The sequence below is a fragment of the Palaemon carinicauda genome, chromosome 28 (genome assembly GCF_036898095.1).
Source record: "Palaemon carinicauda isolate YSFRI2023 chromosome 28, ASM3689809v2, whole genome shotgun sequence".
Lineage (NCBI taxonomy): Eukaryota > Metazoa > Arthropoda > Malacostraca > Decapoda > Palaemonidae > Palaemon > Palaemon carinicauda.
Window position 1 is genome coordinate 99,635,681 of NC_090752.1, and position 19,177 is coordinate 99,654,857.

Consider the following 19,177-nt stretch of genomic DNA (forward strand, 5'->3'; position numbering starts at 1 on the left):
AAATGCCGTTGAAAGTACACATGCAATTGTCACTCTTATGTGACCTTTTGGGAGCCTATAAATATCTGTATTATAGCAATATAGAGCGAGTTAGGAGCTCTTCTTATCCTTATGTACCCTTTACTCCTGTCACGTTGATGGCCTCCTTAGTTCCTGGAGTACATAGTCTGCCTCCCAGCTCACCTCTTCATCTAATTTTCCCTTTGTCTACATATACACCGAATAGTCCTGGCCTATCCTTTACAGATTCTTCTCTATCTTCATACACCTGACAACACTGAGATTACCAAACAATTCTTTACCCAGGGGTTAATTACAGCACTGTAATTGTTCAGTGGCCACTTTTCCTCTTGGTAAAGGTAGAAGAGACTCTTTAGCTATGGTAAGCAGCTCTTCTAGGAGAATGACACTCCAAAATCAGACCATTGATCTCTAATCTTGGGTAGTGTCATAGCTTCTGTACCATGGTCTTCCACTGTCTTGGGTTAGGGTTCTCTTGCTTGAGGGTACACTTGGGCAGTGACATATTCTTCATACTTCTGTATTATGCTCCAAACTTATTACCCCCTTTTGTCAGGCTTACAAGCTGCCAGCAAAGTAGCACATACCGAAAGACCTACACACGGCAAAACGTCTTCATGTCCACCAACACTTCCAAGCCACCGCTTACAATCCCATACACAGGCTCATTCGGTGTCATTCATCGTACTCTAAAAGTTTTCCTCCTGAACATTAGTAGAAAAGAGGATTGGGTTACCCCTCACCACCTGAAAACTTCGTGCCTCAACCATGATGGCCCCCAACAAAACGACTCTCCAAGGCATGTAGCCTTCTTTTATATGTATGTCTGCTTCTGGGGGGGGGGGGGGGGGGGCCGAGCAACAAACTCGCGACAAAAAGTGCACATACGGAAAAAGAATGTTGTTCCTCCTTTTCTTCCCTGCAGATCGAATTGTGACCCACTATTGAATACCATAAATTAACGTAAACACAGGCTAATATCAACTATTATTCCAGTTTTTATTTGTCAATATTTATGCCAATGTCAACCTTCTTGACAAAGTCATAGACTAGCATGCAATTGCCACCCTTGTTTGACTCTTTGGGGGCATATTTATACCGGTTTTTGTTTGCTGAATAAAGTCAGTTGGTCAATTAGTTCATTATGCATGTTGCATAAGATTTTTCATAACTCTGACCATCCTTTACATTCAGATCTCCCTGGACAATTCTATCCTGTTCGTAATACTAGGCAGGCAGTTAATTCTAATAGCCAGGCCTTCTCCATCATAAGACTCAATACTACGCATTACTCTAGAAGTTTTATTCCAGCTGTTACCAAGTTGTGGAATGATCTTCCTAATCGGGTAGTTGAATCAGTAGAACTTCAAAAGTTCAAAGTTGGAGCAAATGCTTTTTTGTTGACCAGACGGACATGAGTCTTTTTATAGTTTATATATGACATTTTTGTTGTTGACGTTATTAATAGTTTATATATGACATATCTCTTTGGACATTACTTTTTTAAGAATGATTTATTGTTAATTTGTTTTCTTCAGTTATTTATTTCCTTATTTCCTTTCCTCACTGGGCTATTTTTCCCTATTGGAGCCCCTGGGCTTGTAGCATCTTGCTTTTCCAATTAGGGTTGTGGCTTGGATGGTAGTAATAATAATAATAATAATAATGTGATGGTGGCCATCGTGGAGCCCCGAAACTGGAATAACAATTCTTCCAGTGGTGGCAAAACCGACCTTCTAATTTGATAACCGCGAATTACTCATGGAGAGTTCGTCATTTATTCATACCTCCGTCACGTATGCCACATGATGATCATGATGATTCGATTTTTGATTTTCCCTAAAGATTTACCTATTAGGTTGTAAAGAAAAGCTAGTTTTAGAATATTAAAGTTATGTGTTGGAATAGAACGGAGAAAAAAAACTGTATCTCTTAACATACCGTCGGGACTACATGTCTGTATTTCTCGTAAAGATTGCAAATCACAAGATGATATATCAAAAGCGTATGAGAAAAAACGGGGAAAAAAGCAAATAGAACTCGCTGATTGAAGGAAGGTGCACCTAAAGCTTCATAAATCGCCTGTCTTTTCACATACTCTTTACAATGAATGGGCAAAATGGATTCTCACTGAAGGTATATTCAAAGTCAACGAAGAAAACCCTAAAATAATTCATGTAATCCTTGTCTCGAGTTCAGGATTTTTTTATGAAAGAATAGTTAATACTGAAAGAAGAGCGTACGTTTCAGCAAAGACTTTAGCATAATAAACTTTGAAAGGAAAGTCATTTTATGAAAATCATTGGTTTCCATGTATTGTATAGTGCGCTCAGGTGAATGAATTGAAAATTTGTCAACGCTCAGCATTGGTAGATGGTAATGGTCATATATATGTATATATATATATATATATATATATATATATATATATATATATATATATATATATATATGTATATGTATATACACATATATATATATATATATATATATATATATATATATATATATATATATATATATATATATATATATGTATATGTATATACACACATATATATATATATATATATATATATATATATATATATATATATATATATATATATGTATATATATATATATATATATATATATATATATATATATATATATATATATATACATATATATATATATATATATATATATATATATATATATATATATATATATATATATATATATATATATATATATGCGTAAAAATCACAGGAAAACGTGATGCTCAGATGCAGAAGAACCACAGGGAAAAGGAAATTACGGAATATACACTTAAGTCCTGACTAGTTTCGTGATACTTCCTCAGAGGAAGTATCACGAAACTAGTCAGGACTTAAGTGTATATTCCGTATTTTCATTTTCCCTGTGGTTCTTCTGCATATATCTATCTATATATATATATATATATATATATATATATATATATATATATATATATATATATATATATATATATATATATATATATACACACACACCCACACACACACACATATATATATATATATATATATATATATATATATATATATATATATATATATATATATATATATATATATATATAGAGAGAGAGAGAGAGAGAGAGAGAGAGAGAGAGAGAGAGAGAGAGAGAGAGAGAGAGACTGACTCTTTAACTTAAAGACTAACATCTATTACAAAGAATTATCACTCCAATTCAAAAGCCTTACGCCTAGATCTTGGAAGTGAATGGCTTATATTTCTCGAATTCTAGTTTTTACTCTGCTTGGATAAAATACTGATATATAAAACAAGTGAAATGCCTTCAGGATACTACGTCAAGATATTTCAATCCTCGATTTCTTTCATTTCCCCCATAATGCCATTCTGGTAATATTTGAGCTATACCGATAAAGATAAGATTTGAAAATTTCTTTAAGTCTTTTTGTTTTGTAATGGATATTAAAACTAACGTATGTGTTTTCCATGTTCTATTGTGACGAGTTACTTTACCATAAGTACTACTTTTCTGAGAACCCTACTCTGCAAAGGCCCTTCACAGTCATTTTATCATGTGAATTCCAAGGCATTCATCATTTCACACAGCATATCGGTCGTTTATTCTCAAATTGATACTATCAAAGCACTTATCGATAACAAAAAAGTCTTCAGTATCCTCTTGAAAGACTTAATATCTATAGTCATTCGGGTGTCTAGTAGGAGCCTATTTTATAGTCTCCGGGCCCCAAATTTAAAGGCTCTGGAGCCTACAGTAGACATATATCTAGGTTCCAATAAATTGAAATCATCTGTAACGATTCTCGTGTCAACATGATTTGTTGGCTGCTCAATATATAGCAATTCTCTTAGATATTTAGGACGTCCAGTTCTGATAACTTGATGGGTTATTGCACACATTTTTAAACTCAATTCCCGCTATAAAAGGCAGCCAGTGTAAATCAACTATAATAGTGAAAGAATGATTTTTCTCTAATTCGTAAACTTATAGATTTATAAACTAAGTAGTTCATCATATCGATTTTAAGTTAGTGATCAGTTTTTTTTATACATGAGTAGTTTCTTATGGATATACATCATACCATGGGTGAAAAAATAACGATTTGTTAGCTCCAGTGTTCTTTGGACAAGAATGTGGTCCGAGAATGGAAGAGAACGAAAGTAAAATAAAATAATTTTGATAGCTTTAAATAAGAGACGTGATATAGTGGCTGCACTAAGTGATTGAATTAAAAATGAGATGAATTTCCAAGTTGCCAGCAGGCGACTTAGATATGTATACGGCGGTCGGTAGCCTCTCCAACGACAGATTGCTTTCTCCAGCCTCTTCTGCCTTTGGAAAGTTGAGTTTTGATCTTTACATTGTATAAATGTAAGCTCTTGCCTTTTTTATATATGATTCAAGGTTAAATTAACGTAAGCAAGAGCTGTTGCCTAACTGGAGGCGTCATAGGCACTGTCGTTCGTAACGCATGAGTCATTTACTTAGTCAGAACGACCTTCCCAGTGTTAATAGATTTAATAAATTTAGCTATTTAGCCTTCAGTCCTAGGAATTCTTTATATTGTGCCGATAGTATTCATATTAGTTTCGGCGATATAGGTAACCGAACCTTGTTTACGCTAGGCTTCCTAGCCTAGGCGTTCAGTTTTTAGTACTTTCATGCATGATATAATAGACTTTCCCAGTGCTATAAATCTAATGAAACTTTAGGCAAATTTTGTACATGTAAGATATATTTATTGCATAATATCTTCCTCTTCCAAGATAGTATACGAGAGAGTTTCGGTGATTTAGGTAATCGATTCTCACTGCCACTAGACTACTAGCCTAGTGGCTTTAGTATACTTTCATACATGTTCTCCGATTGCCCTCGTGTATCGTTTTTATTGATTCAGACGGAGATAGATATCTCCTAGAATTATTATAAGACGATGCTAGTCTCCTATGGAGATTTAAGGGCAGTCCCTCTTTCCCTCTGAGTTAGCCAAGGCTATAACCCTAGTCAGTCGTGCCCTGAATAGAATTCTGATCTAGAGAGGCAAACTGTAGGCAGGTCATCTGGCAGGAGATATGCAGTTTTAGACGATCAATGGAGACCCAGTCTTCTTTGCCACGAATGTTTAGTAGGAATGCTTTCGGACTGTGTCGGATCACAAGGAAAGGGCCCGTGTAAGGGGGCGTTAGCAGTGGCTTGCTAGTGTTGTTGCGTAGGAAGACGTGCGTTGCAGAGTGCAAGTCTATTGGTATGTGATGCTTCGCTGGGGGCTTGTAAGTCTAGCGGCATGGAGTAAATTTTCCCACGACATGACGTATGCGCTGGAGATCGTCGGAGGAGGTTGCAGAAGAAAAAATTTGTCAGGACGACCAACAGGTCGCCATACACCACTTCAGCAGCCGAGACGTCGAGGGTGTCTTTAGGAGTGGTCCTTAGTCCCAGGAGGACCCAGGGAAGCTGAGTAAACCAGTTGGAATCCTTGCAGCGGGAGATCAAAGCTGCTTTGAGGGTGCGATGAAAACGTTCAACCATTCCATTGGCAGCGAGGTTGGAGGCAGTTGTCTGATGTAGAGTGATGCCCAGGAGATTTGCTAATGATGTCCACAATTGAGAGGTGAAAGTGGTACCCATGTCATAAGTAATATGCTCAGGGATACCAAATCTTGCAATCCATCCTAAGAGTAAGGGAGATGTACATGAGGCGGACGTTGCAGTTTCCAAGGGAGTGGCTTCAGGCCAATGAGTGGAGCGTTCGATGACAGTAAACAGGTAACGATGTCCTTGTGATGTGGGTAGGGGGCCTACAACGTCGATGTGAATGTGGGCGAAATGACGCTGAGGTTAAGGAAAGGTGCCCACTCCTGAATCCGTGTGTCGATGTACTTTGGAAGTTTAGCAAGAAGTACAGGCACAGCCCCAATCCTTAGCATCTTTAGAAATGCCGTGCCAAATGAACTTCGTCTTCAGCAGCTGTGCAGTAGAAGGGCACGAGGGATGTGAAAGGTCGTGAATGAAATCACCTGTCGGCGCATGGGAGCAGGAATCCAAGGCCGCGGTCTACCAGTATTGACGTCACAGAGAAGGGTGGTGTTGGAGTCGTCGAGGGGGATGTCTTCCCAACGGAGGGATGTGCGAGATGTCCTACATGCTTGATACTCTGGATCCTGTCGTTGGGCTTCAGCCAAGGCGTGGTAATCCAATCCCAGTTGAACGGCAGCTAACGTGTTTCTTGACAGGGCATCGGCAACAGGATTCATTTTCAGAGGGACGTGTTGAATGGTGCAATTGCATTCAGCCATGCCGGAGAGATGTCGGCGTTGACGGGCAGATCAGGCGTCAGACTGATGAGTTAAGGCGTGCACCAGTGGCATGTGGTCTGTGTGAATGACGAAGGGCGTACCTTCTAAGAAATGGAGAAAGTGACGGACAGCCAAGTGCACCGCCAGCAATTCACGATCGAAGGTAGAAAAATCTGATTCTGCTTTGGACAGTTTTCTGCTGAAGAAGGCCAATAGGTGGGGCCAGCCATTGACCACCTGTTCGAATACTGCACCAATAGCGATGTCGCTGGCATCGGTGGAGAGAAGTAGAGGTGCATGTGGGATAGGAAAAGTTTGAGCTGTAGCGGTTGATAGGGCCTTCTTTGCATTGCAGAAGGCCGCTTCTTGAAGGGGACCCCACTTCAGGTCTTTTGGCTTGCCCTTGAGGGAGGCGTAGAGGGGAGCAAGAGTGGTGGCAATGGCTGGCAGAAAACGGTGATAGTAGTTGATCATGCCCAAGAATTCCTGCAGAGCTTTGATGGTCGAGGGCGTGGGAATGTTCTGAACGGCTGCTACCTTCTCAGGGAGGGGATGGACTCCTTCAGGAGTGATGCGGTACACTAAGAACGACATTTCATTGGTGCCAAAGGTACACTTGTCGTACCGGACTACAAGGCTGTTTTGTTGCAGGCGGGCGAGCACGATGCGCAGGTGACGGAGGTGTTCCTCTTTTGAGGAAGAGAACACAAGTATGTCGTCCACATAACATACACAGAAGGTGAGGTCCCCTAAGATGCCATCCATGAGATGTTGAAACGTTGCCCCAGCATCATGAAGGCCAAAACAGGAGTAATTGAAGGTGTATGTACCAAACAGAGTGGTGATGGCGGTCTTGGGGATGTCTCTGGGTTCATAGGCACCTGATAATACCCCTTCAGGAGGTCGAGTGTGGAGAAAACCTTCGCTTTGTGCAGGTAGGCAGTCACGTCGGCGATGTTTGGGAGGGGGTAGTGATCCGGTTCTGTTTACATGTTCAGGCACCTGAAATCCCAGCACGGACGGAGGGAGCCGTCTTTCTTCAGAACGATGTGTAAGGGTGACGACCATGGGCTGGAGGCCTTTGGGCAAAGGCCCATTACCTCAATTTCGGCAAACATCTGTTTGGCGGCTGCCAATCGTTTCGGTGCCAGACGTCTGAATTTTGTAAAGACTGGGGGTTCCGTTGTCTTGATATGGTGATAAATACCGTGCTTGGCAGGAGCCGTGGGCGTTTGGCGAAGTTCTGGACGGAAAACTTCTGGGTAGGACCTGAGGAGGTGGGCGTAGGCATCCGTGGGTGCGCTGATGTGGAGAACGAGGTTGGAGGGGGCGGGTTGAAGAGGTGTCAACAAGTACGAGTCTGCGTTGACCAATTGTCGGTGGGCGACATCGACCAGAAGGGGGAAATGAGAGAGGTAATCCGCGCCGAGGATTGGCAATGTGACATCAGCAACGAGAAACTTCCAATTAAATCTACCGTTTCCAAACGATAATATGAGGTTCTCATAACCGTAGGTGAGTATCGCAGATCCGTTGGCAGCTACCAGGCAGATGTCGGCAGACGTAGACAGACTACGTCGTGTCCTGAACAGTTCCCTTGGCAAAAGAGAACGACAAGCACCCGTGTCTACCAAAAATCGCACGCCCATTCCTGCATCATGTAAAAAGAAAAGATTAGAAAAACGGGAGGCCACCGCCACGAGCGATGGCCTACTTACACGTTTTTTGGCCACTGACAATTCTTGGCACATTTCTTTGTGGCTGCCCCGAATCTGTAGTGGTAGTAGCAAAACTGCGGCCGATGGGCGGTAGTAAGTGGCTGTAGAAGTCGTTGGTTGGGGCATGAGCGAGTGGTGGGTGATGGGTGGCTTTGTCGCCGCTCTGGATCGTCACGGGGTAGGCATGTATGTTCTGCGGCATTCACGTTAGCTTCGGTTGACGTTGAATAGGCGTCCTCTTTGTCAAGATTGGAGGCGTTGATAGAGGTCTTGAAGGTCGTGAAGTGGCTGTCCATAAGGGCGTTGGCTTTGGTCTTCAAGTCTCTTATTGGTAAACTATCGACATCGGGTATGACAGCACGTACAGGTCTGGGTAAACGGCGTATCCAAAGGGCACGAAGTAGGTTCACCTCCTGGGGAGAGCTGTCTGCAGCAGGTTACAGGCGAGCGATACTGGTTATTTCCCTGAGAACTAGCGAAGCCCTTTGGTCCCCCAATGGTTGTTGAGAGAGCTGAAAAAGCTTTGCTATACGGGCGGCTGGCGACGGTGAGTACTGCTGCAGAAGGTATGTTTTGAGGGCGTCATACGCTATTGGGGTGTCTCCTTGTTCACAAAGCCATTCGGATATTTCCGGGAAGGTATCCTCGGGTATCTTCCGCGAGAACATAATCTGCTTTGGTGGTTGAGCGAGTCACGCCCTTGATGCGGAACTGGACTTCTGCACACTGAAACCAAGCAAACGCCTCTCCGCTGGCAAATGACGAAAGTTTCATTGGGGCGGCGCCAACTTCCGTGGAGTCTGCCATAGTGCCAATGACGGAGGGGGGGAGGGTGGAAGGCGGGAGGAGCGAGTCGACTTCCGGGGGTCACCAATGTGACGGGCTGAGAGAGGCTGTGAATAAGAAGGCAGGATGAAAGCAACTGAGTAACTTTATTACAGAAAATTCGTTTATATATATATGTGAACTCCAGGCAAAAAGGCATAAAAACATAACAGGCAATTTCATGTTCAACCGACAACCGCACCGGTTAACAGTTAAGGGTGAGTATAAGTATGTCGCCCATAAATTAGGTCGGTATATTCAAGAGTATGCTAAAATATCATGCTGATCAAAAGACTCATTTAGGAGTCATTTGCATTAAAAGGTGTTTGTCATTCACTAGAATGCACAGCATATATAGTATATACAGTCCATTTCTGAGTGGGGATACCTCAACGTGGTGAAAGGGTTTATGTATTGCTAAGATCAATTCACAGTAGGCCAGCACGGTGATGAAAACGGGCCAAACCCCACACATGAATAAGACATGTCCGTGGCTTTTGTCCTGCAGTGGACCAGAAACTTCTGCATTTGTTGTTGTATATGTTAATTCTGATTCGCATTCCTCCAACAATTCTTGCTCAGGTGTCTCACTCTCTTCCAAATAACAATCGTTTTTGTTCTAACTAAATCCATGTTGGTATAGCTGAACTATCTATAGGTGGTTTAAAGAGCTAATAGGATAAGTAGGCCTACAGACAGATTTTCTAAAGTTTTCAATAGAATATGGCTTGTAAGCTCGAGTCATCTCAGTTAGAAATGGTATTCTCGAAAAGCCTTTGTAATTGTAATTCCTCCAGAGAAAACAAGACTGCTATCCTTATGGGCACGTAAATCATACAACTTCTGGTATACGGTATATTGGCAAACAAGATGCACAAACATACATACACAAACACACACATCTATCTATCTATCTATCTATGTGTGTGTGTGTTTGTGTTTTTGATACTTTTGTGAATATAACGAATTCGTATTTTATATATAAGACTTTAAGGATGCACAATGATATATATCATACTATTTGTAATGAAAATAACAACACCCATCTTGTCGTTATTTATCTTCCCTTTGGTAACAACAAAATTATAAATAATTTAAATAAGATGTTAAAATCAATATAATTACCATAATGCTGGTAGTCAAGCATGTTTACTGGCAATTATGTTTTATTGAAATATTATCCTATTTACCCAACCGTACTCATTCATGAATTCGACAGAGCCTATCCACTTGACAAGAATATTTTATGACCTACTATTCTATGTTACAGGAGAATGTCAGGAGCTATCATACTGTCCATAGCCCTCCTGGTAGCTGGCATAAATACTCCTGCGGCTCTTGCAGTTATCAACAATGTCTTGTATCATTCGGTTGGAACAGTCACAGAAGGAATCTCGGACACTTTTGCCATTTATGATGGAGTTCCTAAATTTAGGTGAGTCTGAGTGGGCTTTGAGGTCCCTGCTTCCATGTATGAGATTTAGTCAAGATTTCTTGCTTTGATTTTGGTAAGGTTATCGTCTGAGAAAATGCAGTGCTTGTAACTCAATCCTTCTGACGTTTCACCTTGACTTTCTTTGTACTTTGTAATCAGCATTATTCTCTTTTTCAATAGACTTCTGATAAGATAATGTGAAAAGTATTCCTTCCAGAAACCTCATATTTGTTTCCAATGAAAAATACCAAACAGGTCCTCATCAACAATGTATATTGTTTTGAGATGTATCTTGATTATCACAAATATTCGTGCTGAAATAAATTGGCAGATCCTTCCTCGTACTTATTCTAATTACTGAGCATGTAATCTTCTATGAAATACCTCTCTTTTGTTGGAAAAACTGTAGATCAAAATTGTCTTCAAATGCTCTTTTAGATTTAAACTACATGTTCATCTGGTGATTTTTTTTTTTTTTTTTTTTTTTTTGTAAAAGAGACCCTGTTTTTTTACCTGTACTGGAATAAAGTGTACATTGTTCCTTTAAACACGCCTTTTACTCGACAGGTGTTTAGCCATTTGCTCAATAACGGGGTGTCCAATAGCGGCCTGGGGTGTTCAAAACAGCGGCTCTGGGGACTGCCGTGTCCTCAGGGGAACAGCCGTTTCCACAAGCACTACCATTACCTTGAGCGCCACAAAAGCCCCCCTGACCGTGTATGTCCCAATCAACTCGACTCTCAAATTCGTCCAGAAGCCCTACGCTTTACTCCTTCAGATCTCAGGTTCATATTCTTGGTGGCAGACGAGGATCAATTGCAGAAATAAGGGAATTGGGTTGTACAGCCCGACTTCCAATGCAATAATAGAGGACTTGCATGGGACATTTGGCTCGTGCTGGAGTGGTAAGGAAATATCTTCTCTTTTTATGCAGTATGAGTGAATTCTCGAGAACTATTTATGAATGGACCAATTATTTTGCTTTTTATGTTAACATTGATTTGTGAATCCTGTAGGACCTAAAGTGGTTTGAATTATTTTGATATGAGATAATTTCCTATCCAATAGGCGTAGGGATGATGATGATGATGATGATGAATTTATGAATGTTTCTTAATTTTCAGCAAGTATTACCCATTACAGCCCAATTAATTCTCATAGTTTGAACTCTTGAAAAAGATCAGGCCTTGCATTGCAATGACTAGAAAATACTTATATTGAAATGATGACTTTGGTTTAAGCCTTTAAAAATCTTTGGTGTACTACAGTAAGGCCAATACTTTTCATATGCCATAGTATGTCTAGAACATGAAAATTTAATTTCACATGAAAAATATTGGGATGCAATATGAGTTTTTTACGTTGAAGAGATAGCACCATGAAAGGTTGATTTTGCGATTTGTGTCATGTCAAAGTTCATTAAGAGACAAAATGTATCACTAAAGGCAGATTCATTATCTTATATAGCATGGTATGTGATATCTCATTTGAAATCTAATTTCATGTACAATGAAAACACATAGTTTTTCTGTAGTCATCTCTGTACATGCATGTAACATAACAAGTTATATTTTTCAGGTGGCCACTGAAATCAAGTGTCACATTTTCTTATAAATTCATAGTTCCCACAACTTTAGCTGATAATAATTCCAGATTACTTGTCTGAGAGTGAGCTTTAAATTATCTTTCAGATGGTGCAAGAACTTTCAAAATATCTTCAAAATTCACAAAGATACTGGAATTGAAACTATGTAGAGGTATTTGTAATTTTATAATAGAATATCTAAACAGACCCAAAAACTACTCTAGTGTTTTTTTTTTTTATAATTTTAAGATTAAGGGAAGTGTCACTTAACAAGCAGTGCCCAGCCAGGCATCATGAACTGATCTTTACAACGCTTACTGTGCAGTTTCATGCCTAACATTTATGTCCCAGTTTTTATAGATTCGGTCGTTCAAAAACTACTCCTTTAGTCTAGATTGGAAACGGACGTTGCCCGAGCAGCAGATCAGTCATCACGTTTTTAGTCAATCAGATTGCCCAAAATCCTGGGTCAAACTCTGTATTCTATACCTAATTCGATAACTTTGTCCATGTAATCAATGAAGTCTCCGATGATGGATCTACTCATACTGTTCATGGTATCATACATACATACATACATATACCAAAGGCACTTCCCCCAATTTTGGGGGGTAGCCGACAACAACAAGAAACAAAACAAAAAAGGGGACCTCTACTCTCTACGTTCCTCCAGCCTAACCAGGGACTCAGCCGAGTTCAGCTGGTACTACTAGGGTGCCACAGCCCAACCTCCCACATTTCCACCACAGATGAAGCTTCATACTGCTGAGTCCCCTACTGCTGCTACCTCCGCGGTCATCTAAGGCACCGGAGGAAGCAGCAGGGCCTACCGGAACTGCGTCACAATCGCTCGCCATTCATTCCTATTTCTCGCACGCTCTCTTGCCTCTCTCACATCTATCCTCCTATCACCCAGAGCTTTCTTCACACCATCCATCCACCCAAACCTTGGCCTTCCTCTTGTACTTCTCCCATCAACTCTTGCATTCATCACCTTCTTTAGCAGACAGCCATTTTCCATTCTCTCAACATGTCCAAACCACCTCAACACATTCATATCCACTCTAGCCACTAACTCATTTCTTACACCCGTTCTCACACTCACCACTTCGTTCCTAACCCTATCTACTCGAGATACACCAGCCATACTCCTCAGAAACTTCATCTCAAACACATTCAATTTCTGTCTCTCCGTCACTTTCATTCCCCACAACTCCGATCCATGGTATCATGTTACAAAAAAAAAAAAAAAAAAAAAAAAAAAAAAAAAAAAAAAAAAAAAAAAAAAAAAAAAAGAACACTGAAGAAAATGAGGTAACCATTGACGATACCTCAGTTCTGGAGAGAAGTGTCCAAAGATCCCTACATTTTGATGATGTCACTTTGCCTGACTATCATCTTACAGTGAGGAAAGACCCAAAGCTTCAAGCTGTGTAGCGGTCATAATTATGACGAACAGAAACCAGCCATATCTATGTCCAGGCAATGAAAGATGGTATGGTTTCACAGTTGTGTTCAATATCGGAGTCATTACTTAGGAATTATCCTCAGAAATACTCAAAGGACGTCAAACTGCTTGGCATGTTCCATCTTATGAGTATTAACATCTACTACAAGATGGCTGGCAAGAAGATGGCAGGCTTGGGGTTTTCTGATATCTTACTGAAGGCAGGTCTGATCACATCTGGCTCAGTTGATAGTGTTATCAAAGGCAAGCATTTTGACAGGGCAATACACTGCCACATAGTTTTGCTGAAGGCATTCAAGCTACTACTGTTTGAGAAGTTCTGGCTCAATTTATAGTGTTATCAAAGGCAAGCATTTTGACAGGGCAATATACTGCCACATAGTTTTGCTGAAGGCATTCAAGCTACTACTGTTTGAGAAGTTCTGGCTCAGTTGATAGTGTTATCAAAGGCAAGCATTTTGACAGGGCAATACACTGCCACATAGTTTTGCTGAAGGCATTCAAGCTACTACTGTTTGAGAAGTTCTTTTCCTACATGGGGAATGATCAATAGTTTTGCTGAAGGCATTCAAGCTCCTACTGTTTGAGAAGTTCTTTTCTTACATGGGGAATGATCAATAGTTTTGCTGAAGGCATTCAAGCTACTACTGTTTGAGAAGTTCTTTTCCTACATGGGGAATGATCAATAGTTTTGCTGAAGGCATTCAAGCTACTACTGTTTGAGAAGTTCTTTTCCTACATGGGGAATGATCAATAGTTTTGCTGAAGGAATTCAAGCTACTACTGTTTGAGAAGTTCTTTTCCTACATGGGGAATGATCAATAGTTTTGCTGAAGGAATTCAAGCTGCTACTGTTTGAGAAGTTCTTTTCCTACAAGGGGAATGATCAATAGTTTTGATGAAGGCATTCAAGCTACGACTGTTTGAGAAGTTTTTTTCCTACATAAGGAATGATCAACTAGTTGCAATATTGACTGATGAGACATGAAAGGCAATTACACATTTTCTTTCTGATGCAGGCCCTGACTCCCCCAATGATATCATCAACAAGGAAGAGCTGGGGAAATTTTTTTATGCATATTCACGCTTCTGGAGAGATGTCCTGAAAGGGTCACTTGGGAAAACCGCTCAGCTCTGGGTTTCATCTATGGACCACATATGGTTGGTAGTCTTTCTTATGTAAGCTGTTAAACACAATGATTTCTACCTTTATGCCATATGTGTTTGCAAGATGCCAGATCTGTTTTTCAGCTATGGGGGGCAAAACAATGAAATATATTCGAGTTACTTTTCAATTTTCCTTGTAAATCTGGACGAATCACATCCTGGTTCCTTGGAATTGGTGAATTCAGGAGTACTGTATTCATTGTTGCACGCTCTTTTATTCCTGGCAACCGAGTGATACTGACAAAAGCATGGAAGAGACCTTTATGAGACATGAAAAATCACAGGATGGATCGGGAGTAACAGGTTCCCTCATCATCTTCAATGTTTACTAATAATGCGGTCGATTCACCCATGTAAGTTGATAATATATCCACGTAGCATTACAGATTGTTGGTGAAAGATCGAACAACCTAGAGGGTACGCATTGAGACCTGAGACCAACAAAGGTCTCTTTGAAGCAGCAATATGTGAAGAAGGCCAGGGAAGCAATGAAATGCTTCATCAATTCATTTGACATATAAACAGATGATCTTTTCCTGTCATCTAGAGCCACCGTTCCACAAGAAGTGGCCAACGATGTTCTGCTAGTTGAATCTGTGGAAGAGGCTAAGATAAATTCATGAGCAGTCGTATAGATGCAGGGAAAGGCTTTTATTCACCTGATAAAACTACTCAATCTCAAATCTCTAGAGGGCACAATAAAGAGAGTGAGGGTAACTGCAAGTAGCAATAAGGTTATTGATTATAATTAACAAATAAAAAAAAAATTAGCTATTTATCAAGTATCAGCAGCAGAAGAACTTTCCCTTGGACGTGGCCAAGTTACTCGTCTATCCACTGATCCCAGTGTTGTACTCTTAAGCTACTGAAGATGAATTCTTGAACAAAAATATAAAATGAAAGGCATTTCATCTTGTGAATAAGAAAGTCGTTGATGCCATCTTACTTCCTATGGATCAAATGCTCGCAATCCATGATGGGAATGCAACATATTATTCCATAGAGGATCTTCTTGCAAATTTCAAAGTGATATGCCAAAAGGTATTGAGCCTTGTGTCAAAGGAGGACACAATCTTCAGCATTGATTCCTACAACCATGATTGGATAAAGGTTACGGAATGCTAACGGAGAGGAACAATTGAAAACACAAAGTCACCAAAGGATTCGAAAGCCTTGCTTACTAATAAATTTAAAATGAAAAAGCTCATCGACTTGCTGATTAAATAATGGAGTAAAGATGAGTCTATTGCAAAGTTGTGAGGGCGTCAAGTTTTTGCCATCCGAAGTGGGACTGCAACTCGGCTGTCTCAAAGGGGCAAGACTACATAGCAAGCTGCTACAGCCTCACTGCAGTCATCACAAGAAGAATCTGAAACTAGGATTGTGCTCCACTGCGAATATGCTGAGAAAGCCATTTAACACGTGTTTTTCATCCTTCTCCACCATGTCAGAAACCTGACTTGTATAACAATAATGTTTGATGGTGGTACTGGCAACAACCGCAGGCTGGTAAATATTACTGAATTGACAAATGCCAACACAAGCATACTGCACATCCCTCCTGGTGATCCATGTATATTCTGGATGTGACACAACGAGTGCAATTACAGGACTCATGAAAGTGAAGCCAATCTCATTCTTGTTGGAAGATTGAAGTATTTTTAATCTTTGTCTACAATCGGTGATAGTCGGGATGTTTCCAATGAGCTTGTTCATAAACTTGATACCTTCACCTGTGCACTATATAGAAAGATGAGAATGACCAATGTGTAATACAGTGAGTCACATGAAAATCAATGACAAAAGTTCTGATGCTAGAATTGTACCATCCAAGAACGTTGACAGCTCTCCTCGATGTAATAGGAGTTTGGTGCAACATAATTGTAGAACTTGTTACCAAGAAGCCATCTGGAAGCAGACACTGGACCCAAACCCGGATGTGCCTGATCCAGTAGACTCTTTGTTGATTGGAAGCACGAGCCATTGTGGTATGAGGGAAGCATCCTCGCACAGGTACTAGCCCATGCAGAAGCAGACATTGTTGATGATGCTGGTGAAAGCAATGAGGAATCAGATGTGGATATTACTCTATATGTCACAAATCAATAAGGATCATATGATTTTGACTCTGATAGTGATGAGGATTGGACTATTGGACTATGACGGTCATAGCATGATATGCAAAAGATTATACGTATTGATATACGACATAATTGTTTGCACATATTACTCTGAATTATGAAAAGTAAATATTAAGTGCAAAATCAGAATTGAGCTTGCAGAGTACAAATATTCTATATGCCCCTTCATAGTTTCAGTTATACCACCTTCATGAATTCTGAAGACATTTTAATAGGTCTTGTAGCATCAGAAAGATAATTAAAAAAATTCTTTTACAAGTAACTGACATCGATATCTGTAAATGAAATTTTGTAAAATATGTTAGTAAGAAAATTCCATACTTGATTTAAGTGACTATCTCAAAAATACTATATGTCATGTTACATACATATATAGGGACCAATGTAAAAAAATCTATGCATTTTGAAGTTAAGTGTACATTGTACATGAAATTAGCTTCCAAATTAGGTATCACATACCATGATATATGAAATAATCTGCCTCCAGCGATAAATTTTGTTGCTTATTAAAATTTGACACGACGAGAATCGGAAAATCGCTATCATAGGGTGTCCTCCCTTTATCTTGCAAAACTCATATTGCATTCCACTACTTTTTCTGTTGAAAATTAGTTATATGTCCTAGACGTATCAGGGCTTCTGAAAATTATTGGTTAATTAAGATGTGGGGGGGGGGGAGACGTGGAGTCCTCCTAACCCACGGACTAGTAGTATGACTGGCAAACTGTGTCTGTTCACTTTAGTTAATTTAAAAGTTAAATCACATTCCTTTTGTTACCAGTTAATCGAAACTTCTTAGACTTGTAATGATATCCGTCTTTATGTGCAATTTTTCCATATTAGGTCATGTTTTAATATATACTTTTTACTTCATTCATATGAACCTTCTTTGTGTGGACCTATTTAAAAGACCAGTAATATTTTTGAGTAATAATTCCAGAGTGTAGATCTACGTTTGCTGAATCTCTCATAAGATAAAGATCTATTTAAACTCGGTGCAGACTGCAAATTATTGGGTATGAAATCAAACCCAAACAAACCTTAAATTTTCATTTACAGTAAGTCTAAGACATCGTAGGGTCTTCAGCCAAATCTTTACAATGATTGTTTCATAAAAAAACTCAACTCTCTTAGAACTCTAAGCATTATTCATCACTGTTAATTTTTTTTTAGAAACATCCGTCCTATCCCTTCTTCCACTGCGGAAATAGATTGATTTAAGATATATTCTAATATGACAAACTTTGAAAATACATCTTCTATATGTCATATCAATTCAATTGGCAGGGGCGAGTGACAATGACGTGGAGGGCACATACAGGTCTGAAGATGGCACCACTGTCGCCGTGCCCGGACCCCTTTGGTGCTCAGGCGAGCCGAACGGAGGAACCGTGGAAAACTGCATGGCCACTACACCCAACAAGTGTTTCTATGATATATCTTGCTCACTCGAAAGGCCTGGATTATGCATTGTTGGTAAATGAAGTCGGGCAAACTAAATGCATCACTCTACTCAAGATAGCTAGAAAAGGAAAACATGAGTCAGGAGTTTTATCCAAAAGAAATGTACCTGTTGTTATGTAACTGTGAGGAATATTGAGCTGATTCACTATGAATATTAATTGAAATTAGATTTTCCTTTAAATTGGCCATGAAATTGTTTATTGTTACAAAATCTAAGCCTGTCCGTCTTCTAAAGATTATTTTCATATTACTGAATCTTCGGACTTTGACTTTAAGATCCCAGAATATTGTTAAAATTGGTATATCAAAATAAAGTAATGCTTTGAATTTCAAACAATATTGTCAAATTTTATCAGTGTAACAAAATATCTAATCTTTGTATTGTATCTCTTCCTGAACATTTAACAAATTAGGATAAACCATAGAGCACAAACACTCATACACATATACAGTATAAATATAGGGTTAACTTCTATTCTAATTAAATGGAAAGTTTTAGAGAAGAAATTTTGGATGTAAATGCGAAATCGCTTGTTCCGAGTATTCTACAACATTCACATGAAATTTTATGAATATGGAATTGCTAAAGATATTATGACAGATGATATATATTCTGTATGAGATATATTGACAATGTATTTGCTATACTTAAAGTTTATGTTTACATTCAGAATACTTTATGAGATCTCAATAAGTTAGTTGCCTCTGAAACATTTACTGTGGAGGAAGATGACAATAGAGTTTCTGGTTCCTTTTTCGGTTGTAACAATCGTCAGTCAGTAATGAGATCTATGATTAGATGTAAAGCACATAAATAAGACTATTAACAACCTCTCAATTATCAATTCATCTTCCCACAAAACACAAATGAAATTAAAAAGTAATACCAATGTTTCTAAGAACTCCTTACAATTAAAAACCAGAATATATCACTGATGAGTTTCAATATATATATATATATATATATATATATATATATATATATATATATATATATATATATATATATATATATATATATATATATATATATAT

General features: G+C 39.2%; 1 protein-coding gene across 1 annotated transcript in view; it reads left to right on the forward strand.

The window, feature by feature from the left end:
* The window catches only part of LOC137621964 (uncharacterized), a 23,576-nt gene extending 4,610 nt beyond the window's left edge, over nucleotides 1–18,966 (forward strand). Inside the window, exons 2-5 of the mRNA XM_068352462.1 lie at nucleotides 578–820; nucleotides 10,153–10,317; nucleotides 10,885–11,222; nucleotides 17,966–18,966. Of these exons, the coding sequence (XP_068208563.1) occupies nucleotides 578–820; nucleotides 10,153–10,317; nucleotides 10,885–11,222; nucleotides 17,966–18,162 (943 nt within the window). The 3' untranslated portion in view covers nucleotides 18,163–18,966. The remainder of the gene's footprint in view (nucleotides 1–577; nucleotides 821–10,152; nucleotides 10,318–10,884; nucleotides 11,223–17,965) is intronic.
* Nucleotides 18,967–19,177: the final 211 nt, after the last annotated feature.